The sequence below is a fragment of the Musca autumnalis genome, unplaced genomic scaffold, assembly GCF_047663935.1.
Source record: "Musca autumnalis isolate F117 unplaced genomic scaffold, ASM4766393v1 scaffold_1, whole genome shotgun sequence".
Taxonomy (NCBI): Eukaryota; Metazoa; Arthropoda; class Insecta; order Diptera; family Muscidae; genus Musca; species Musca autumnalis.
In genome coordinates this window covers 166352545-166375525 of record NW_027411644.1, presented here as the reverse complement: position 1 = coordinate 166375525, position 22981 = coordinate 166352545, and the positions used below count along the sequence as shown (strand labels likewise).

Here is a 22981-nt window from a genome sequence, read left to right as displayed (position 1 = left end):
TATTTAAAATAAATTGTTTTTAACGTTATAAAGTATTTTATTGCAAAAACAAAAATAGTATATATGTAAACATTGCTAAAATGTGAAAGGGATTCAAATCGGACATTGTCAAAATGTGAAGAACAGAATGCCTTTTCCATAACTCTGCATGGGTTATACCCTAAGTAGATTAGGGGTTTTTTTCGTTTTTTGAATATAACAAATTCACAAATACTTATTAATTGTTTAAAAATTCCCAGTGACTTTCCTATAACAGCTGTTATCAATCAAAAAATAAATAAGAATTCAAAATATAACCGAATCTACTGTGAATTCCCTACTAAAATGACTTCGGTGATGGCTGCTGTGAATCCCATAATTTGTTGTCTTCATTAAACGACACACATTGATTAGGGAGATGTGTCGCTATGTCCATCCCAGCAAATGTTTTTTGCAAAAACAAAAACACAGCTTCTTATGGACTGTTGTCGTAAATATAAATATGTACAGCGTTTGCCTTGAGAGCAAACTAAAAGTGTTTAGCAGTGCAAAAAGAAAGTGAGGAAGAAATAAAAAAAAATGTTTTCGAAATATATGGCAATTATTGTTGGCCGTAGTCAATGCACAGTTCGGTGGTCCTATAACTTCAAATAGCCGTGGAGGAGCAGATGTTTTCGGTCGATTGGGTCATCAATTTGGCGACAATAAAATAAATTTGGGAGGTGGTGTATTTGCTAGTGGCAACACCTTGGGTGGACCTGTAACAAGAGGAGCATTTTTATCTGGCAATGCGTAAGTATTAGGGTTTACATTGTAATTAAAACATAATTAAAAAAAATTGTATATGATTTTTTTCTTTACAGAGATCGCTTTGGTGGTTCATTGTCTCATTCAAGAACAGATAAATTTGGTTCAACCTTTTCACAGAACGTCAATGCCAATCTCTTCCAAAATGATAAGCATAAGATAGATGCTAATGCCTTCCATATACAATGGTTTTAAATTCAATACTGTTGGAGGTGGTCTTGATTACAATCACGCCGATGGACATGGTGCTTCTGTGACAGCTTCCCGCATACCCCAATTGAATATGAACACAGTTGATGTGACTGGAAAGGCTAATTTGTGGAAATCTCGTGATCAAGCAACAAGTTTAGATTTAACAGGTGGTGTGTCGAAAAATTGCGGTGGTCCACTTGATGGCCAAACCAATAAACATGTTGGCGTTGGCCTGAGTCATAATTTCTAAAACAGAAAATTTGTTATTTATTTTTATAAGTTTAAGGCCCATTACTATATGTGTTCTTTTACTATTGGATTGATTTTAAAACGCAATGATCACTTGTAACTTTAAGTTAACTGGAACGCTATAAATCTGTTCGGTAAATCCAAACTATAACAAAAGAAGATTGATAATAATTGGGGGTAAACCCCCGTAATTTATTTGTTTTTCTTTCATAAAAAATAATTGTCACTTTTCTAAGATATTTAATAATCGTAAATAAATAAAAAATGTAAAAATTGAATCAGAAACATTTTAAATTAACAGTTTCATATTTCTGGTATTTGCATATTGCATAAACGTATTTGGGAAGATCCCAACAAAAAATCCTTACTAAATTATGGTTTTTATAGTACGTTTATAGTACATTTGGTAGTCGTACATTTTGGTAGTCGTAACTACATACAAACCCCACCTCTAACCATTAGCTCGTCTGTGAAGGCGAGTAAGGACAACGCATAGCCTAGTGCTCTGCAGACTCCCTGTTCGGCCACGAAGGCGAGTAAGGACAACGCAAAGCTCTGCAGACTGCCTGCTCGTCAAATCCGAAGCAGGAAGACATCATTGCTCGACGGATTGTCCTGGGTGAAATCCAGCTGGCGATCATTGATTGAGCTGACCCCAATGGGCGTATCAGCGACTGTCATTGGTAGCTAGTAGAAGGTCGTCTTCGGGACATCCTTATCTCAGACGTGGTTGACCAGAGCAACGTGCGGCTAGGCCAGGCTGCTCTGCACAAGGGAGTCACGGTGATTAGCTGTGAAAATAAGGAATCGGCAGATTTCCTTGTTAAAACAGTTAAGGACTTTGTCTCTCTTAGGGAAAGCAGCAATCTGGCAGTTGTACCTCTGACCGAAATACCATGTGGAACGGTGACCTCAGAATGGGACCCTCCTCCTTCAATGGAGCTAGGAGGAATACTGAAGTTGGTTGAGAAACGGAACATCGTCTTCAGATGGGGAATAGGAGGATTCTCAACTACTTTAAGAAGAACGACGGACTGGTCATCAAGTTTGCCACTGGCAAGTCCGGAGAGGACTTTTAAAGAAGCCGAGGAAGGGTGCTTAACTTTGGATTAGGAAGATTATGTGTCCAAATCCCCCCAAAGCACCAATAGGTAGGAAGCAGCAAAAGGTCACACAGGATCTAGTGGATGAACTAGGGAGCATATTCGGATGTGATTTCCACTGGGGAAGCAGTGACACAGAGGTGAGTACATTTTTATTTTAATTAAAAAATAATTTAAGAATATGTAATAGGGGTAACATGGACGACTCCGATATAGAGATTGGGAAGGTATCGGAAAAGTGCTCCTTCTCGGATCACAAAACAGATCTCTATGCTCGGGGTAACACAAAGCCCCTATAGAAAACCCAGGTGAACGGATTGGGGAAAATTCGAATCTCTGACGGCTTAAAAACTATGTGGAAGTAATACTATCCGCACAGTCGAAGAAATCGAGAGAGCTGTGGATTCTCCAACTAAAACGCTCCTGACGAGCTATGAGGACCTATCCGGGGAAGAAATCGCAACCGGTGTGGTGAGCCAAACAATTAGCCAATATGCGTAAATCAGCGAGGAAATCCTACAGTAAAGTCAGTAAGACGAAACTCAGTACGGATTGGGATGCCTATAAAGCCAATTTCAATAAGTACAAGAGTGAAATCAAGAAAGCTAAGCGAAATTCTTGGATTAGTTTCAGTGAGTCAACAGAGGGAGTTAGTGAAGCTGTCAGGTTTCGTAAGGTACTATCTAAGGATCCCAAATCCATAGGTAGTATCAAACCGAGCGATGGGTCCTGGAAATCTCAAGCACATCAGCAAATCACAACACGCCTACACTAAACTCAAATCAGTGGAGAGCGTCCTGCATGAGATGGCCGGGAACGTTGAGAAACATATGGAAAATTCAGGCTTCACACTGGCGGCCTTTCTCGACATAGAGGGGCCTTCAATAATGTGAAGCTTGAATCAATCCACAGTGCTGTCAGCAACATAGGTATTTCCTCTATCCTTGTGGAATGGATTTTTGAGATGCTGAAAAGTAGAATCATCAACTCATGCATAGCATAGAGTTCTGTGAGGAAACCTGTTAACAGAGCCACTCCACAGGGGGGAGTTCTCACACCTCTGAAATGGCTTCTGGTAATAAATGAAATACTTGTGTGCTTCAGCCGGCTGAAGACCAAGGTGGTTGCCTATGATGATGATGTGGTTGTGCTGATAAGTGGAAGAAGGTACTGGCGCCGGCGTCTACTGCGAGAATCCATTAATTAAAAACTCATACAAGTTCAACGATAATTGTAGTGTTTATCAGGCGGAGTTTCTTGCTATCAGAAAAGCAGCTCAACTAGTGAAAAGGTTTGTTATATACGAGGAAAAGTGAACAGAGTCTTTACATTAAACCAAACTAGTTTATGTGGATGGTCAAATACCAGAGAAATAATAAAATGTTCATTTCTGATTTTGTGTGTGATTCTTTAAAGCTTAATTAGTGTTGCTACGCACAAAATGTTATCAATTTTAAAAATATTTTATTTAATCTTGGACTATATTCAATGGCGGTTTTCATTAAATTATTAAAAATAAATTAGGTTTTGTAAACAAATATAAATAAACTAAATTTCTTCTATTTTAGAAGTTATGACTCAAACCAACGCCAACATGTTTATTGGTTTGGCCATCAAGTGGACCGCCGTAGTTTTTCGACACCCCACCGGTTAAATCTAAACTTGTTGCTTGATCACGAGATTTCCACAAATTAGCCTTTCCAGCCACATCGACTGTGTTCATATTCAATTGTGGTATGCGGGACGCCGTTACAGAAGCACCATGTCCATTGGCATGATTGTAATCTAGACCACCACCGACAGTACTGAATTTAAAACCATTGTCTAAATGTGTACGACTATGAAAGGCGTTTGCATCCAATTTGTGTTTATCGTTTTGGAAGAGATTGGCATTGACGTTCTGCGAAAATGTTGAACCAAACTTATCAGTTCTAGAATGAGACAATGTACCAGCAAAACGATCTCTGAAAAGAAAAACAAGATATACAAATTCATTTAATTACACTGTAATTGTAATACATACGCATTTCCAGATAAAAATGCTCCTCGTGTTACAGGTCCACCCAAGGTGTTGCCACTTGCAAATACACCACCTCCCAAATTTCTTTTATTGTCGCCAAATTGATGACCCAATCGACCGAAAACATCTGCTCCTCCACGGCTATTTGAGGTTATAGAACCACCGAATTGTGCATTAACTACAGCCAATGTGGCCAATACAACAATAATTCCCATATATTTCGAAAACATTTTCAATATATCTTCCTGACTTTTTTGGTGCACTACTAAGCACTTTTGTTTTGCTCTAAAAACAGGCGTCGTATTTATATGAACGACAACAGTCCATAAGAAGCTGCGTTGTTTTTTTTTTTTTTTTTGCAAAAACATTTGTTGTATTGGGCATTGACGACACATCTTCGTAGTCAATGTGTGGCTTTTATGAAGACGACAAATTGTGGGATTCACAGCAGCCATCACCACAGTCATTCAAACAGGGAATTCACACTAGGTTTGGTTATAATGTGAACTCTTATTTATTTTTTGATTGATAACATCTGGTCCAGTAAAGATGCTGGGGTTTTTTTACAACAATTGTTTATACTCTTTACAAGAATTAATATTTGTGTGAATTTATTTGTAATATTCAATTCGGGAGAAAATAAACCATCATTTAATTTTTAATCTACTTAGAACTCGTTATCACTAATTTTTATGGTCATGCTGGGCAGTTCTATATCGGATTTAGGTAGTTAAACATAGGATTACCCAGCAAAATGTTCGATGCCAAAGATGACATTCAATCATGGGTGCAAGTGATCTAGCATGTCATCTTTTTAGCATCTTCATCGATGAATTTTATATGAGCGTGGACCCCAAAAGATGACGTTCTTTTCTGGATCCTAAGCATGTCATTTTAACCAATGCGTTGACATGTCATTTCCACCAATGCTTTGGCATGTCATTTCCTCCAATGATTTGACATGTCATTTTCACCAATGCTTTGACACGTCATTTTCACCCATGCTTTGACATGTCATTTTAACCAATGCTTTGGCATGTCATTTTCACCAACCCCTTGGCATGAAATTTTCATGTATTGTTTGGAAAATGGAAATGCTGTATTGAAATATGGTTTTCATGAAAAACAAAACTCTTTATTAATTAAAACGAATTCATGAAATAACTACAATTAATTTATCAGTTTAGCTTTTCAAAAGTTTACATCCAAAATTGCAATGTAATCACCACCGCTGCAACGCAAAAGATTACTTCCTCCGTTCTCCGCAACTGATATTCTTTCATCTTACAAAAGGTTTTTTCAATTATCTTCCCAACACCAGTTCAGATTTCGACATGGACTCCAAATGCACTCCTTTAAGTATTTTTATTTCGTAAATTACTTTTATTTTATAATTTTGTTATTTTATAACAACATTTTGGTAATTTATACTTTTTTGTTTAGTGACGGAAATATGTAGAGATCTACAACCCGGCTTGCTTTAGGGATCTCTAAGAACAAAATGTAACGAACGGGGAGTAGAGACTTTTTATGGAAAATACCATTTATGCTTAATTAATTTATTTTTAATTGTTTCTTTCCAAAAGTAGTTTCTTCCTTATTTTCAGATTCTTGTTCCTTTTCGTTTCGGACTTTTTTTTTCAAATTCCAAGAAGCAAGATTTGATTGATTTCATTCTATGTCAGATTTAGAACAGACAAGGGAACTTTTAAAATAGCAATGTGTGCAGTCCGATTCTATTTTTAGCTCGATGGTTGGGACTTCATATAATACCAATTGTTTAGAAGTTTTAGTTGTTTGATATGCAGGAAATGTAAGACAACATCACGACGACAGTTCTAACAAATTTGGTCTGTTCCAGAAACTGCAAGAATCTACTTATTTTTACTACGATAACAATTTTTCCTTTATGTTATCGGAAAAAATAGTAAAAATTAGTAGATTTTTGCAGTACTGGAACATACCAAAATAAAAATAAGCAGGTGTGTAAATAAAAACACAAACATCATCTCTATTGGATCGATGGAATGGGTACAAATGCTGATGAAAAGATCGGATCTTTCACGACTTCCTTTGCATTGGTTCAAATCCTAATGAAAAGATCGGATCTTCCACGACTTCCTTTGAACCAATGCAAAAGATGACATGAAATCACGTCATCGCAAAGAACCCCTTCCGTCAAATTTTGCTGGGTATATAGGACATTTAAACTGCTTTCATTCAACTAGGGTGCTATTGCTATACCTATTGTTTGTATCAGAGCTATCGTTGATCTGAACATAATCTACAAATAAATTCAGAATAAAATTGGCAATAGATTCAAATCGGCCAAACAGCTTTGTGCATACTACATACTAATATTTCTGTTGTTTTAGCATCAGTGAACGATATAGTCCTGTGTTAATTTTTATACCCTCATATATAAGGGTACCGCGCAATTTCAGGTATTTTGTTTTATAGACATTTTTCCCATTTTGGAAGTAATTTGTCATTAAGGGTTCAAAGTTGTCAGAAAACTTAAAAAAATAGACATAGGCCACTCCTTAAATAGCCTCATATAATAGTACAAACAAATTTCAGGTATTTTCACTTTTTAATATACATTCTCAGACCGAATTAGCTATAATTTGGAACTTGGGGTGCCCAGTGATCAAACTTCTGACTCAAAAATTATGGACATATGTCCACGTTTTATTATAGCTTCCATATAACTGTACTAATAATGGACTATATCGACCCATGTTTTGGTATAACTACCATATAACTGTTCTTCCCGATTTTCGGTATTTTGAGGATTTTAGCTACAATTTTTAACCGAACTAGTTGTTATTTGACATCTCAGGTTCTTAGAGGTCGCACAACTTCTCCACCGAAAACTGCCAACATAGGTCATTGTTTAGATATAGCCCCCATACATATAACGGTACCTCCCGATTTTCGGTATTTTGAGGGTTTCGCTATATTTTCTAACTGAACTAGCTGTAATTTGACATTTGAGGTTTTTAGGGGTCACAACACATCTCCAACAAAAATTGTCTGCATAGGTATACCCCCGATTTTCGGTATTTCGAGGACTAAAACTTCAGTTTTTAATTGAATTACGTATAATTTGATTTTTGAGGTATGTTCCGATTTGCAGTATTTTTAAGTTTTTAGCAAAATGTTTTGACTGAACTATTCGTAATTTGTCATTTGCAGTCACGAAACGTATTTAACAAAAATTGTCACCATAGGTTTATCTTTAGGTACAGGCCCCATAAAACGGTGCCTCCCGATTTTAGGTGTTGTTAGGATTTTAGCTATATTTATGACCGAACTTCCTATTATTTGACATTTGAGTTCCTCAGAGGTCACATAGCTTCTCCGTCTACAAAGGTCCACATAGTTTCATGTTTTGCTATAGCCCCATTAAAACGGTACCTCCCGATTTTCGATATTTTTTTGGGTTTTTCATTTTCATTTTTTTTCATTTTCATTTTATTTCATACATTAACAGTCTATGGAACATTACTCCTTACAGACTGTGGTAAAATATTACATAAAATAACTTATATTTATTCTAAATATATTATTTGAGATATCTCCTTATACAATCTTGTAGAGACTGTCTTGTTGCACTGAATTCAACCAGTATATGTTCATTTAACATATTAAAATTTATTAGGGCTCTATTAAGCGGCCTATTATTTAAATAATTACTCCTATAACAATCGAGATGAAAAAGTTTAACATTTCTCAGATGTCTACTTGGCACATAAAAAGATATTTTTTCTAAAAGATGTGAGCAATTTTTTGCTACAATTTTTAATCGAACTAGCTGTAATTTTACATTTGAGGTTCTTAGGAGTCACAACACTTCTCCACCAACAATTGTCAACATTAGTCCACGTTCAACTATAGCCTCCGATCTTCTGTAGTTTGAGGGTTTTACTACATTTTTAACTGAAATACCCGTAATTTGACATTTTCGTTATTTTGAGGGTTTAAGCAAAATGTTTAACAGAACTAGTTATAATTTGATATTTGAGGTTCGCTACCGCCACGAAACTTCTCCACCAAAACTTGTCAACATCATAACATGGAGTAGTATGATTAAATTTGTCATTCCATTTGTGACACGTTGAAATATTCATAGGAGACCATATAATGTAGATATACTCTTTATCATCATAAAATTCTGAGTCGAAATAGCTATGTCCGTCTGTCCATCCGTTTGTCTGTTGAAATCAAGATACAGCTCGCAATTTATAAGATAGAGCATTATAATTTCGTAAAAAAGTTTGGTATTTAAACCAAAATGGCTGAAATTTGGTACTTAAACTTCGTTGGGGGTATAAAATTTCCACATATAGCCCCACATAGAATGGTACCTCCCGATTTTCTGTATTTTGAAGGTTTTAGCCTAAATATTCCACCGAAATGGCGAGAATTTGGTATTTAGACTACTTCGTTGAGGGTATAAAACTTTCCACCTGAAATTTGTCGGTACAGGTAAACGTTTTCATATAGCCCCAACAGAATGGTACCTCCCGATTTTCGGTTTTTTTAATTGTTGTGGCCTCAATATCCCCCGAAATAGCTGGAATTTGCGGTTTAGACTTCGTTGGAGGTATAAAACTTTCTATCCGAAATTTGTTGTTATAGGTCTTCATATAGCACCCATAGAACGGTATTCTGAAGGTTTAAGTCTCAATATTCCACCGAAATGGCTGAAATTTTGTACTTCGTCTTTGTTGGCTTTCCACCCGAAATTTGTTGGAATAGGTCCACGTCTTCATAAAGCACTCATAGAACTCATAGACAACGTTTTCATATAGTCCCCGCAGAACGGTACCTCCCGATTTTCGGTATTTTAAACGTTGTGGCCTCAATATCCCCCGAAATTGCTGGAATTTGGTGCTTAGTCGTCGTTGGGGGTACAAAACTTTCCTCCCGATATTTGTTGGTATAAATCCACGTCTTCATATAGCACCCATAGAACGGTACTTCCCGATTTTCGGTATTCTGAAGGTTTTAGTATCAATATTCCACTGAAATGGCTGAAATTTTGTACTTAGTCTTTGTTGGGAGTATAATACTTCCCACCTGAAATTTGTCGGTATAGGTCAACGTTTTCATATATTCCCTCATAGAACGGTACTTCCAGATTTTCGGTATTCTGAAGGTTTAGTCTCAATATTCCACCGAAATGGCTGAAATTTTGTACTTAGTCTTTGTTGGGGATATAAAGCTTTTCACATGAAATTTGTTGGTATAGGTCCACGTCTTCATATAGCCCCCACAGAACGATACTTCCCGATTTTGGGTATTCTGAAGGCTTTGGCCTTAATATTCCACCGAAATGACTGAAATTTGGCATTTAGTCTTCGTTGAGGGTATACAACTTTCCCCCTGAAATGTGTCGGTATAGATCCACGTCTTCATATAGCTCCCATAGAACGGTACCTCCCGGTTTTTGGTATTTTAAAGTTTGTGTCCTGAATATACCACTGAAATGGCAGGAATTTGGAATGTACTCTTTCCACTTTAACCCACTTAGCGGCGAGAATTTTTTGCGAGAAACTTAAAATTGTTTATGAAAATTATATTTTTGAGTCTCTTTAAGCATTTTTTTTTTTAAATAACTTTTTTCTCTAAAACGTATAGTTTTCCTGCAATCGGACCTTCTTTAAAAGTGCCAAAAACTTTGGAGGGTAATATAGGTGTATCCTTACATGCCAATCCTTTGGTTTGTGATTGAGAAAATACTCTTACTATATTCCTAACAAATCCCTGACTTTATATGATCTAACATTTATGATTAAATTTTTATCGCATATTTAATTTTTTCATCAAAAGTCGAAAATTACAACAAAAAAATACAATTTCGTGGAATTGCATAGGTCAAATGAAGCTTTATAAGCGTGAAATGACAGATAGCAGACAATACTATAACAAAATGCAAAAAAACCCCAAAAACGTCAATTTTTGCAACAATTTTTGTGGCGTTTAAACGACCAGTGCCTTTATCTGGGTTAATTTTGTCGGTAAAGGTCAACATCTTCATATAGCCCCCATGGAATAGTACCGTCAGATTTTTGGTAATTTTAGCCAGGGGTACAAAACATTCCTTGCAAAAAATCAGACATCCACGTTTTGCCAAAGCTTCCCAGAAGATAGAAAAATTGCTCGCAAATGCTATTCACATACATATATGTAGGTATTAGTCTAACCCCCATGGACCGGTATTGCCAAATTTTATATATTTCGAGGGGTTTTTGTAAAAGTTTTGAACCGAGATTATTGTAATTTTGTATTGTGTTTAGTCAGAGGATATAAATAACAACAACGAGCTCTTTTAAGGAGTCTTGCTACATTTCCCTTCTGAAGTGGATGTAACTTGGTATTTTGGAATCCCAGCACACAGAAAATTATCATCAATTAAGATATGTTTCTCCTCCAAGGAACTATACTCAGCGTAGAGAAACAGCTTAGTAGTTAAAGACGAACCTCAAGACGTTCTTACTTGAAATTTATACAATTTTGTCAAGATTATGTACGTATTTTTAATTAATTTTTTAGAGATTTTAATGGACTCAAAGGTTTTTTCATTATATATTTGTAAAATATTTCAGCATCGGCGGATAGATATTAAATGCCGTTAACGATTTATACACATATTTTCCAATTGCCACCAAACGGACATTTTTAGGTATTTTTCATGAGGGAATAAAAGCCCTCACAACATTTGGGTGAACGGGAACAGATTTTAAATCAGGATTTTTTTCTTAACTTCTTAAAATTTTTTTAATTTTTTTCAATGGAATTTAAAAGAAATTTGATCTTTACCATATATTTGAAACCATACGTTAATTGAAATAAATGTTATAACTGGTAGGGGGCTACTATTCTCCATTTTGGATAATTTTGGAAATATTTGGCGCAAGATTTCTAGCATTTTGTAAATAGGGAGATGCTTATATTTCAGAACGTCGTAGATCTGCCTAAAAGTGTGCTATTTTTTAATATTCGTCAGATAAGTTGTCCAATTATAATATAAGGGAAGTTGTTGATGTATTGGGTAGTCACAAATCAAATAAGCTGTGGCGGACATGTAACTACTGCCAAAACTGTGGCATTGATATTGATGCCAAAATTGGAAAGTTGAATATTTCCCCTTGCCCTTTAAGGAATCTTGGTCGGAAATTCGTCCATCTTGTTTTATAAGTGAAAGGCTCTCATCATTTCGAGGAATCATCGACTTGGTTAACACAACTTTGTTTTAACACTTTTTACCATCCCATTGAGCTTAGGAAATAAAGTGTCAACTTAGAGGTAGTTTACACTATCTATCAATGTCATATGACCTGAAATTTTCCATCGTTATATAGTCCTAATGTGTGCAATCTTGGGGATTTTCCACACCAGCAAAAATGCAGTAAAATTACGTCTCGACATTGCCCGTGTAGGTAGATATGGAATGTTTTTATTTCGTGTCATATGACATTGATAGATAATCTAAACAACCTCTTAGCAAGTAAGAAAGTACCAGACAGCATTGCCGACAGAGATATGCCCTCAGCCTGTGATTGTCAAAAATACCATAACGGAAGCAGTAAACAACCCAATGTTAGTTTTCTTTTCGTTTATGAAAGTCCTAAGCTCTTCCTCTTATTCCTTGCAGGAACAGAATATCTTAGCTGATAATACGCCCCTTTAAAAGACATAATAATGCATCATCGTTGTTCTTTCTATAATATGGATTATATTTACAATTATCCGAAATGAGCTTTTGAATTATCTGGAAACACACAATATTAAATAGCAGCAACCTCTGTTAGAAAATTTGACAAAAAAATTCATGAAATACTCTAAATTATGCAATACCGGCTAGACTTAAACCTAAAACAAGTAAGAAAAGCGTTAAGTTCGGCCGGGCCGAACTTTTAATACCCTCCACCACGAACTGTATTGAAGTGAATAAGAACAATTAGTTTTATTTCGTTTATGAAAGTACTAAGCTCTTCCTTTAAGTGCAGGAGTAGTACATATATCTCAACTGATAATACTCCCTTCAAAACAGTTAAATTGGGCGACGTTTTTGTTCATTCCAAAACATGGACCAATACTTGCAATTTTCCGAATTCTTTCTATGGGGGCTATATGAAGGCGTATACCTATACCGACAAATTTCATATGGAATGTTTTATACCCCAAATGAAGACTAACCACCAAATTTCAGCCATTTCGGTGAAATATTGAGGCCACAACCTTCAAAATACCGAAAATAAGGAGATATCGTCCTATCAAAACCTGGACCTATATTAACATTTTATGGTAAAAATATTTCCTAGCCTATGGAGACACAAAATACCAAATTACAACCAATTCGGTGCTCAGATGGGACTTATACATTCAAAATATCTTAAAGTAACGCGTACTATATATGGGGCGTTATATGGAAGCTCTACAAAAACGTGGACCTATATAAACCAACTTTGGTATAAATGTTTTTAAGCCTATGGAGACACAAAATACCAAATTACAACCAATTCGGTGCTCAGATGGGACTTATACATTCAAAATATCTTAAAATGACACGTACTGTATATGGGGCGTTATGTTGGGGCTATACCAAAACGTGGACCTATGTTAACATTTTATGGTAGATATGTTTCTTAGTCTCTTGAATCGCAAAATGCAAAGCTACAACCGATTCTGTGGTCAAATGGGACTAATACATTCAAAATATCTTAAAATGACGCGTACTATATATAGGGCCTTACATGGGGGCTATACCAAAACGTGGACCTATATAAACAAAATATAGTAGAAATATTTTAGCCTCTGGAGACACAAAATACCAAATTACAACCAATTCGGTGGTCAAATGAGACAAATATCCTAAAATTTCCTTAAAAGGACGACGCGTCACGCGTCACTTTATATGAGGGAACTCGAAAACGTGGACCTTCATAGCCTGCTTTGAATACCAAAAGTCCTACATACATATAATAGATTTTACCAAAATTTCATCCACCTACTTCAATCCGTTCGGAAGCTAGAGTGATTTCCACAGACGGACGGACGGACTGGCTATACACGGTGCTCTTGAATCAATTTTAAATGGAAGGTGCTTACACCTCGGAAGTTTTTGCGTATTCTGAAACTACAATGTTTATAGATGAGAAAAATCAAAATCCAACAACAAAAATCGCCTGAGCGCTTTTTAAATAAATCGCGATTTAAGTTGGCATTTTTAGGGGTATTTTAGGTTTTCGCGATTTTTCTTAGAAACCTCAAGTCCTATCGATGGGGACTGAAAAAGATGTTATAGCTATGAAAATTCTCTACAATAATGACCTTTATGGTATTCTCGTCGGTTTTACCGTTTTTGAGATATAGAAGTTCAAATTGGGACAATTCAAATTCAATTCAATTCTGCATCGCCCCCTTATAAAACAATGTCATGACTGCAAATTACCAACTTAAACTTATACATCTAAAAAATTTTACAACTTACGATAATTACTTAAGCCAGTCTTGTAGAGAATTTTCACAGCTTTAAGATTTTCTCAGGTCCCATATCGATAAGACTTACCGTATTCAAGCAAAATCGCGAAACCCTAACAAAAAAACCTAAAAATGTAAACTGAGCTTCTTTATTTCAAACATGGTACAGGCTCGGAACAAATGATAAAAGTCAATCTTCTAGAGAATTTTCACAGCTACAACATTTTCTTTAGCTCCATTTCGATTGGACTTGCGGTTTCCAAGCAAAACCGTGAAAACCTAAAAAACACCTAAATATATGAATTTTGACCGCGATTTATTTAAAAATCCCTACAGCGATTTTTTCTTGTTTTTGGATTTTTCTCATCTATGAACACTGTTGTTTCAGAATTCACAAAAACTTTCCCTGTGTAAGCGGTTTTCATCAAAAGTTAGTTAAGGCGCACCCTTCATGACATTGTTTTATAAGGGGGCGATACAGTCAGTGCATTGTCCCAATTTGAACTTCTTTATCTCAAAAATGGTAAAACCGACGAGAATAACATAAAGATCGATCTTGTAGAGAATTTTCATAGCTACAACATTTTTTTAGTCTCATTTTGATAGAACTTGCGGTTTTTAAGCAAAATCGTGAAAACCTAAACAACCTCTAAAAGTGTCAACTTAAATCGCGATTTATTTAACAAGCGCTCCGGCGATTTTTTTTTTGTTTTTTGATTTTTCTCATTTACGAACATTGTAGTGTCAGAATCCGCAAAAACTTCCAATGTGTAAGCACCTTCCATTTAAAATTGTTTCAAGAGCACCGCGTATATCGATGTAGATTTGCACGCTGATCAAGAATATATATAGTTTGTGGGGTCTACAATGATTATTTCGAGTAGTTACAAACGGAATGACAAACTTAATAAAAATCTTTACAAAGGATTGTTTGTACCTGAAATAATGTTTTGTACCTTTAGCGAAGACTAAGTACCAAATTTCAGTTATTCCGGTTGAATAATGGGGCTATGGGGATTATATGAAGACGTTCGCCTATACCGACAAATTTCTGGTGGAAAGTTAAAAACCCCCAACGAAGAATAATTACCAAAAATTCAACCATTTCGGTGGGATATTGAGGACACAACCTTCAAAATACCGAAATCCGGGAGGTACCGATCTCTGAGGGCTATATGAAGACATGGACCGATACCAACAAATGAAGACATGAACCTACACTAACAAATTTCAAGTGCTAAGTTTTACACCCCCAACGAATATTAAATACCAAATTTCAGCCATTTCATAATCTTAAAAAATGGCGAACATCGGGAGATACCGTTCTATGGGAGATATCTGAAAACCAGGACCTACACCGACAAATGCCAAGTGGAAAGTTTAATACCCCCAATGTAGACTAAAATTTCAGGTGCTAAGTTTTACACCCCCAACGAATATTAAATACCAAATTTCAACCATTTCACAATCTTAAAGAAGTAAGAAAAGTCTATAGTCGGACGGAGCCGACCATGGGATACCCTATACCACTATCCCTGGACAATCGATCACCACGGAACTTCTTTTCAATGATTGTGAAAATTTAATTATCAAATATCAGAGATGTAATGTATAATACTTATGACCAAAACCAAAACGTTATCTAGTATGACAAAGACATTTTTGTAGCAGAAAAGGAAAATTTAGTTCACACAAATTAAATGTAATGAAAACCACGAAGTACTACTACTTCCGTTGTTTAACCGCTACGTTATTGAAATTTTTACCAATTTCACACAAAAGTTTCATTCCATTTAACCCGCCAAGTATTATCTGATCTTCACGTTGGTTTGCACGCTTCTTCTTCATCATAAACTCAAACTTTGTTTAAAATTTTGCGGGTTATTATTTTGATCTACAGAGCCGCTACAAAATTGGTTAAAATTTTGTTTTTGGTCCATTTCATCCCCTGAACATTTCACGAAAAACTAAAAATTTCCATTCTGGCCCGAACCCAACCTCCTTAAAAAAATCGTTACATTGCGGCCTTAAGCTTGTTTACAATTTTTAATGGACGGACACACATCGCTAAATGAAGATTGGTATACCACATTGGGGGTCTCCGACGAATATTTCGCGGTGTTACATGAATTTTTACCAAAACAAACTTATAATACCCTTTTCCACATAGTGGTATAGGGTATAAAAATGGCGAACATCGGGAGATACCGTTCTATGGGAGATATCTGAAAACCAGGACCTACACCGACAAATGTGAAGTGGAAAGTTTAATACCCCCAATGTAGACTAAATACCATTTCGGTCGGATATTGAGGCAACAATCTTCAAAATGTCGAAAATCGGGAGGAACCGTTCTAGGGGGACTATCTGAAGGCGTGGACCTATACCGACATATATAAGGTGGTAAGTTTAATAGCCTCAGGCCAGAATCTTCAAAATACCGAAAATCGGGGGTATGGTTCTATATGACAAATTTCTGTTGGAAAGCTTTGTACCCCCCAACGAACAGTAAATACCAAATTTTAACCTCTTCCTAGAAGTAATAGAAATTTGTATACCGAATTATAAAGCTCTATTTTGAAAATTTCGATCTGTATCGTGATTTCAACAGACATACGGATATGGTCATATCGACATAGAATTTTATGCTGATCAAGTATATGCATATATGTATTTTTTTATGGTCTCCGACGAATATTTCGATATGTTAAAAAAGGAATGACAAACATAATTATACCCTCCATATCATGGTTGGTAAAAATAGAATTTTCGTAGCTGACAAAAAACAGTTTGGAAGTTTTCTGAGTAATTTTTCAGGCGTTTGTGGGGAGGTACCCTAAGATGTTTTCCGATATCGATTTTCTTGGAATGTTAAAGTTGGACCAATGCCAATCATTACTGTCGATTATTGCGACTACCAGGAGTTTTAGACCTTTATATCTGGAAGCATGCTGTTGCCACGAAACATACTATGTCGCTGTAAACTGAAATTTTATGTGCGAGGACCGATATACACTTATCGTGCTCACCATTTATCGAAAATGGCTAAACTTTTGTGGGGGAGGCACCCGCGGGAATGGACCGTTATGACATATCTTCTTAAACTTAGTTTGAACAAAATGTTACGAGTGCAAAATTTTTGACCGAATCGATTGATTCGTTCTAGAGTTATCGTGCGCATCAGCCAGACAGATATGTCTGATGAGCCTCTACCAAAGGAGAAACATGTCACATAGTGTTGGTTCGAATCTTCGGATTTCCTTTTTCACTTGCAAAACCCATCGGTAAATAAGCTCGAATCAAAAAAAAAAAAAAACAATTAAAAAAAGATTTTTGAGTTTTTGAGTGATTATGTCACGAATCATAGATTTGTCCACGGAAATAACTTACATCATTGTAATCAGAATCATATTATTCAACGAAAATTTCAAAACAATCCTTATGTAGGTTCTGCGGGTATAAAAAAGATTGATAATGATAGTAGGATCTATTCTTTTTGCCGACAACACGACTACTTTAAATTAGTCCAAACGGTTAAAAATTTTCCATGCCATGTCTGAGTTGAGTATATCTGCAAAGCTCACAGGGTTTGGTAAAATAATAAATATTAATGATCCGCAAATAGGAAGAAATCACTTCGAAAAGTTGGGTACAAATTAAATTTAATAGAAGAAGAAGAAGTTTACGCAATCATAGAAAGTTATATAAGAAACTAAATGATTGCATTTTGCATACAAAAAATCGTTTTAATGCTTATTGCATTTTGTTGTCTAGAAACATATACTGGTGGATGGTAACGTCCTTCTTATCAGTTTTCGCAACAGAAAAAAGTCCCTCAATCAATGATGCTGCCACCAATACTTTTTGTATAAATACTGCGGTTTTTGCGACAGCAAATCATAAGTCTTTGGTATTTGCAGCAGAATATATTACAGTAACAAAATGATCCTTAATACAGTTGGTGTAACAATTATTGTGGCCACATTGTCCATGGTCCAGGCTCAATTTGGAGGTTCATTATCTTCAAATAGTCGTGGTGGTCAAGATTATTTTGCAAGCTTAGGTCGTCAGTTTGGAGATAATAATAGAAATGTTGGCGGAGGAGTATTTGCCAGTGGAAATACCCTTGGTGGCCCCTTAACTCGCGGTGGTTTTCTATCAGCAAATTCGTAAGTATTAAAATGGCATAAAAATGTTCCATCCCCATCAATAATTATAATATTGTTTTAAGGAATGGTCTTGGAGTTGGTATATCCCAATCTAAGACTGATAACTTTGGATCAACTTTTGCTCAAAATGCCCATGCAAATCTCTTCAGAAACGATAAACATCAATTGGATGCTGTCGCCTTTCACAGTCGTACCAATTTAGACAATGGATACAATTTTAATAAAGTTGGTGGTGGTCTTGATTATAAAAACGTCCAGGGACATGGAGCTTCTGTGACTGTTTCTCGTATACCGCAATTGAATATGAATACCGTTGATGTAACAGGAAAGCTGAACCTACTAAAATCACAAGACAAAAGTACCAGTTTGGATTTGACAGCAGGTGTATCTAAGAATATTGGCGGTCCTATGGATGGTCAAATAGATAAACATGTTAATCTGGGTCTTACAAAAACATTTTAAAATTTTATTAAAAAAATAAATAAACATTGATTGTTCTTGCATACGTAAATAATATTTATTAATCATTTTAGTTCAGACGTGATTACGCCAATATTTATCATCAAAAGTGGTTCTATTGTTTTTCAAAATATTCTCCAGCATAATTTATACACTTTTTCATTCGCTCAAACCAATTGTTGAAGCACTTTTTCCACTCGCTTCAACATATTCTGATGACGAAAATCGTTGGCCACGCATTTTGTTTCTTGATGTGCGGGAAACAAATGAATTAATTGCGTGTCAAGTCTGGCCTGTACGGCGGATGACCCATCAATTCCGCGTTTTGTCCGGTCAAATTAATCAAATGAAGTCATTGGGTGCCAAGTCAGGGCTACACGGCGGATGACCCATAAATTCCACGTTTTGTCCGGTCAAAAAGGCGCTGGTTTCAATCGATGTGTGAGAGCTCACATTGTCATGATGTACAACGATTCGTCTTCTTTTGTTCGTTTTTCAAATTTTTCAGGAGACTTTAGGCAAACAATCCGTATATTCGCCACATGGTCAGTTTAGCCGAAGAAACAGGCGACCATTTGCTGCGAAGTGCTTCTTCCATGAACAAGTTTCGTTGGATATGCCATCAAGGACCCCTACGGTCGAATGCTGTTTTGTTTGATGATTATCCGCGTCGAAAATTGTGAAAAATAATCGGACGAAAATGCTCACTAGTAGTCATCAGTCTTCAAGTCATTGTAAACAATGCAACACTTTCCAAAGAATGTCAAATGGTGTCTGGCAACATTAGGTCTTGCCTATGCCAGAAACTTTTCTAGTTCACCTCGTAGACATTGGGGGTATCCGTGGTCACAAAATATCTCCACCTAAAGTTGTCGACAAAAAGAAAACTAATTAATAAGTATTCCATTTGAGTTCAGATTATTTTATGGTTAAGGGTATAATAAGTTCGGCTCGGCCAAACTTAACATTCTTTTAATTGTTACCATTAGTTTTATTTAAAGATAATCACGGTGTTCCAACTAACTTTAAATAAAAATTGCTTACCCCGGAAAGTTATTTCAGATTCTGAAAGTAAAATGTTCATAGTTGAGAAAACTACTGTTATAGCGGGCGGGAATTCTAATTAAATTAAAGTCAAAGGTCACGTGTTCAGGGTGTTTTTTAAGGATTGCAGGATTTTGTTTGAAAACGGCACGTCCTATCGAAATTGGACTAGGGAAAATAATGCAATGACGCCCCATACGAGCCCTCTTAAAGGTATATCGGTATTTTGAAGGTTGTTGCCTCAATATCTCCCAAAAAAGCTGAAATGTGGTATTTAGTCGTTGGGGACATAAAACCTTTCAACAGGAATATGTCAGTTTAGGTCCACGCCTTCATATAGCCCCATAGAACTACACGTCTCGATCTTCGGTATTTTTAAGGTTGTGTGAAATTTGGTACAGTCGAACTTCTCTATAACAAAGAAAAATTTAAAACACAGTTTTTTCAGCCTGTTTTCACCTATTTTAACCTCTCTATAACGAACGTTGGTAAAGACGCAGTAAATGCTTTAAAATATCGCGATTTGATAACAAGTGGTTTGATATTGATTTTAAATAAGATTAGAACTATTAATAAGTTACTACGAAAAACTTGTTGTTTTAAATTTTAACTAGTGCAAAAGGCTATAATCGGGGCAGTGCCGACTATGTGATACCCTACACCAATACCCCTGTGCATAAGTTTTCACTGAACCACAAAATAATTAATATTTAATTTTATTGTTGATTAGCATTTTACATGTCTTTAATACAACAAATAGAAGCAGAGGTATTTGTCATTAAAGTAAAAACTTCAAAATAGCTCTGATATTTTTGCAATAACTCTGATATTTACCATAAACGCCACATTTTTTATTAATTTGAAGCAATTTTAAATGGAAGGTGCTTACGCCTGGGAATTTTTTGCAGATTCTGAAACCACAATGTTCATAGATGAGAAATATCGAAAAAAATAAAAACATCGAGGGAGCGTTTTTGAAATAAATCGCGAATCAATTCCCATTTTTAAGGGCTTTTTAGGTTTTCACGATTTTGCTTGGAAACTGCAAGTCCAATCGAAATGAGGGAAAAGAAAATGTTGTAGCTATAAAAATTCTCAATCTTATAGATCTCTCTAAAACCTAGGAAAAATTACGAAATCCGAACTTGCAGAGAATTTTCACTGCTACAACATTCTTTAGTCCATTTCGATAGGACTTGCGGTTTCCAAGCAAAATCGTAAAAACCTAAAAAACTAAAAATGTCACCTTGAATCGCGATTTATTTAAAAAAGGCTCCTGCGATTTTTTTGTTTTTTTGATTTTTCTCATCTATGAACATTGTAGTTTCAGAATCCGCAAAAACTTCCCAGTTGTAAGGACATTCCATTTAAAGTTGTTTCAAGAGCACCGGATGGTTCAGTTTCATCACCAAGCTCTCTCCTTGGGATATATCTAACGGAAGCAGAAATATCTGACATGGAAATAAAATACCATAAATACCATAAATTGGGAAAAATTTTAAAGCTCAGAATGTCGTCATTGTTGAAACGCATCCAAACAAAGCTGAGATACTCGTCAGTATAATTCAAATAAAAAATGGGAAAACGGGATGTGCGCCGACTTATTTCGCATTATAAAAAATGTGATATTTTCCTCATACATTGGCGGACTTTCCTTTTGGAATACGACTGCTAAAAACAGAATTATTTGCATATGAATAAATCTTTGAATTTTTGTCCATTCCGACTATGGAATATTATCCGACCATCACCGAACTCTATTCGTGACGATCCTATAAAAATTTATTGTTAAAAAAATGGAAAAATGAGACGCATTACCGACTTTTGCGATATCTCTCTAGTTTGATCACCTACGTCAAACCTACTTTGCAACAATGTACAGGAAATCTTATGTTTTTCCATTGACGGGGTTTCCCTTTGCAATGTTCCTACTAGAAGCGGAGATATTCGCATATGCATAAAAAATTGAATGTTTTCCACATAAGTTTTTTGCCTATTCCGACCATGAATATCATCCGACCATCCCGAAATTTCGGTCCGATCAAAATTGCGATCTGTTGCGTAGTTTAAAAAAAATGGAAAATGGGATGTATTACCGACTGTTGCAATATATCCATTATTTGGCCACCTACGCCAACCTAGTTTGCATCATTGTAAAGATGGGATTTTCTACTTTCATAGTCAGGCTTTGCTTTTGGAAGGTCATCAACCAAAGCCGTGATATTCGTCAATATAATTAAAATTGCAAAAATGAAAAGGGTTTCATTAGCGACCATTGCGATATATTCGTTATAATATCCTCCCCACGTAGTGGTGTAGGGTATAAAAACAACAACAAAATGTTGCATTACCTTACAATATTAAAGTGGTAATCATATCAACAAAACTGCCAAAGTCTATCTAAACATTAAAATTTCTTTTGGTCGTCAACAATTTTGAAAAAGCTTCGAATGTGTCGGACCGTTACACTATGACTGAATCTATCAATGCTCTATCTAAGCTATACATTAATTTACAAATACATAATTAAATATACTAATGACGTCTGAACTAAAATGAGTTATAAATATTATTTACATATGCAAGAACAATCAATGTTTATTTATTTTTTTTTTAATAAAATTTTAAAATGTTTTTGTAAGACCCAGATTAATACGTTTATCTATTTGACCATCCATAGGACCGCCAATATTCTTAGATAGACCAGCAGTCAAATCCAAACTGGTACTTTTGTCTTGTGATTTTAGTAGGTTCAGCTTGCCTGTTACATCAACGGTGTTAATATTCAATTGCGGTATACGAGAAACAGTCACAGAAGCTCCGTGTCCCTGGACGTTTTTATAATCAAGACCACCACCAACTTTATTAAAATTGTATCCATTGTCTAAATTGGTACGACTGTGAAAGGCGACAGCATCCAATTGATGTTTATCGTTTCTGAAGAGATTTGCATGGGCATTTTGTGCAAAAGTTGATCCAAAGTTATCAGTCTTAGATTGGGATATACCTACTCCAAGACCATTCCTTAAAACAATAGTTTAATTAATGATGAATATTCAATCACCATTTTTATGTCATTTTAATACTTACGAATTTGCTGATAGAAAACCACCGCGAGTTAAGGGGCCACCACGGGTATTTCCACTGGCAAATACTCCTCCGCCAATATTGCTATGATTATCTCCAAAGTGACGAGCTAAGCTCGCAAAATAAACTTCACCACCACGACTATTTGAAGATAGTGTACCTTCAAATTGAGCATGGACCGAAGACAATGTGGCCACAATAATTGTTAAACCAACTGTGTTAAGGATCATTTTGTTACTGTAATGTATTCTACTGCAAATTCCAAAGACTTATGATCTGCTGTCGCAAAAAACGCAGTATTTATACAAAAGCATCATTGATTGAGGGACTTTTTTCTTTTGCGAAAACTGATAAGAAAGACGTTACCATCTACCAGTATA

At 35.7% G+C, this 22981-nt stretch overlaps 2 protein-coding genes and 1 pseudogene across 2 annotated transcripts; 2 read left to right on the top strand and 1 right to left on the bottom strand.

Annotated features, from left to right (window-relative positions):
• The first annotated feature begins 558 nt into the window (after positions 1-558).
• LOC141388690 (attacin-A-like) lies at positions 559-1441 on the top strand (annotated as a pseudogene).
• Positions 1442-3774: 2333 nt separating this feature from the next.
• Positions 3775-22855, bottom strand: LOC141390720 (uncharacterized). The gene is made up of 4 exons (XM_073963657.1): positions 22605-22855; positions 22143-22538; positions 4354-4683; positions 3775-4294 (listed from the first exon to the last, which is right to left on the bottom strand). Exons 1-4 carry the CDS (start codon positions 22829-22831, stop codon positions 3895-3897), a joined length of 1353 nt encoding a protein of 450 aa, XP_073819758.1. The 5' UTR covers positions 22832-22855; the 3' UTR covers positions 3775-3894.
• On the top strand, positions 17754-18527 carry LOC141388689 (attacin-A-like). Its single transcript, XM_073958856.1, has 2 exons — positions 17754-18011; positions 18074-18527. Exons 1-2 carry the CDS (start codon positions 17785-17787, stop codon positions 18471-18473), a joined length of 627 nt encoding a protein of 208 aa, XP_073814957.1. The 5' UTR covers positions 17754-17784; the 3' UTR covers positions 18474-18527.
• Positions 22856-22981: the final 126 nt, after the last annotated feature.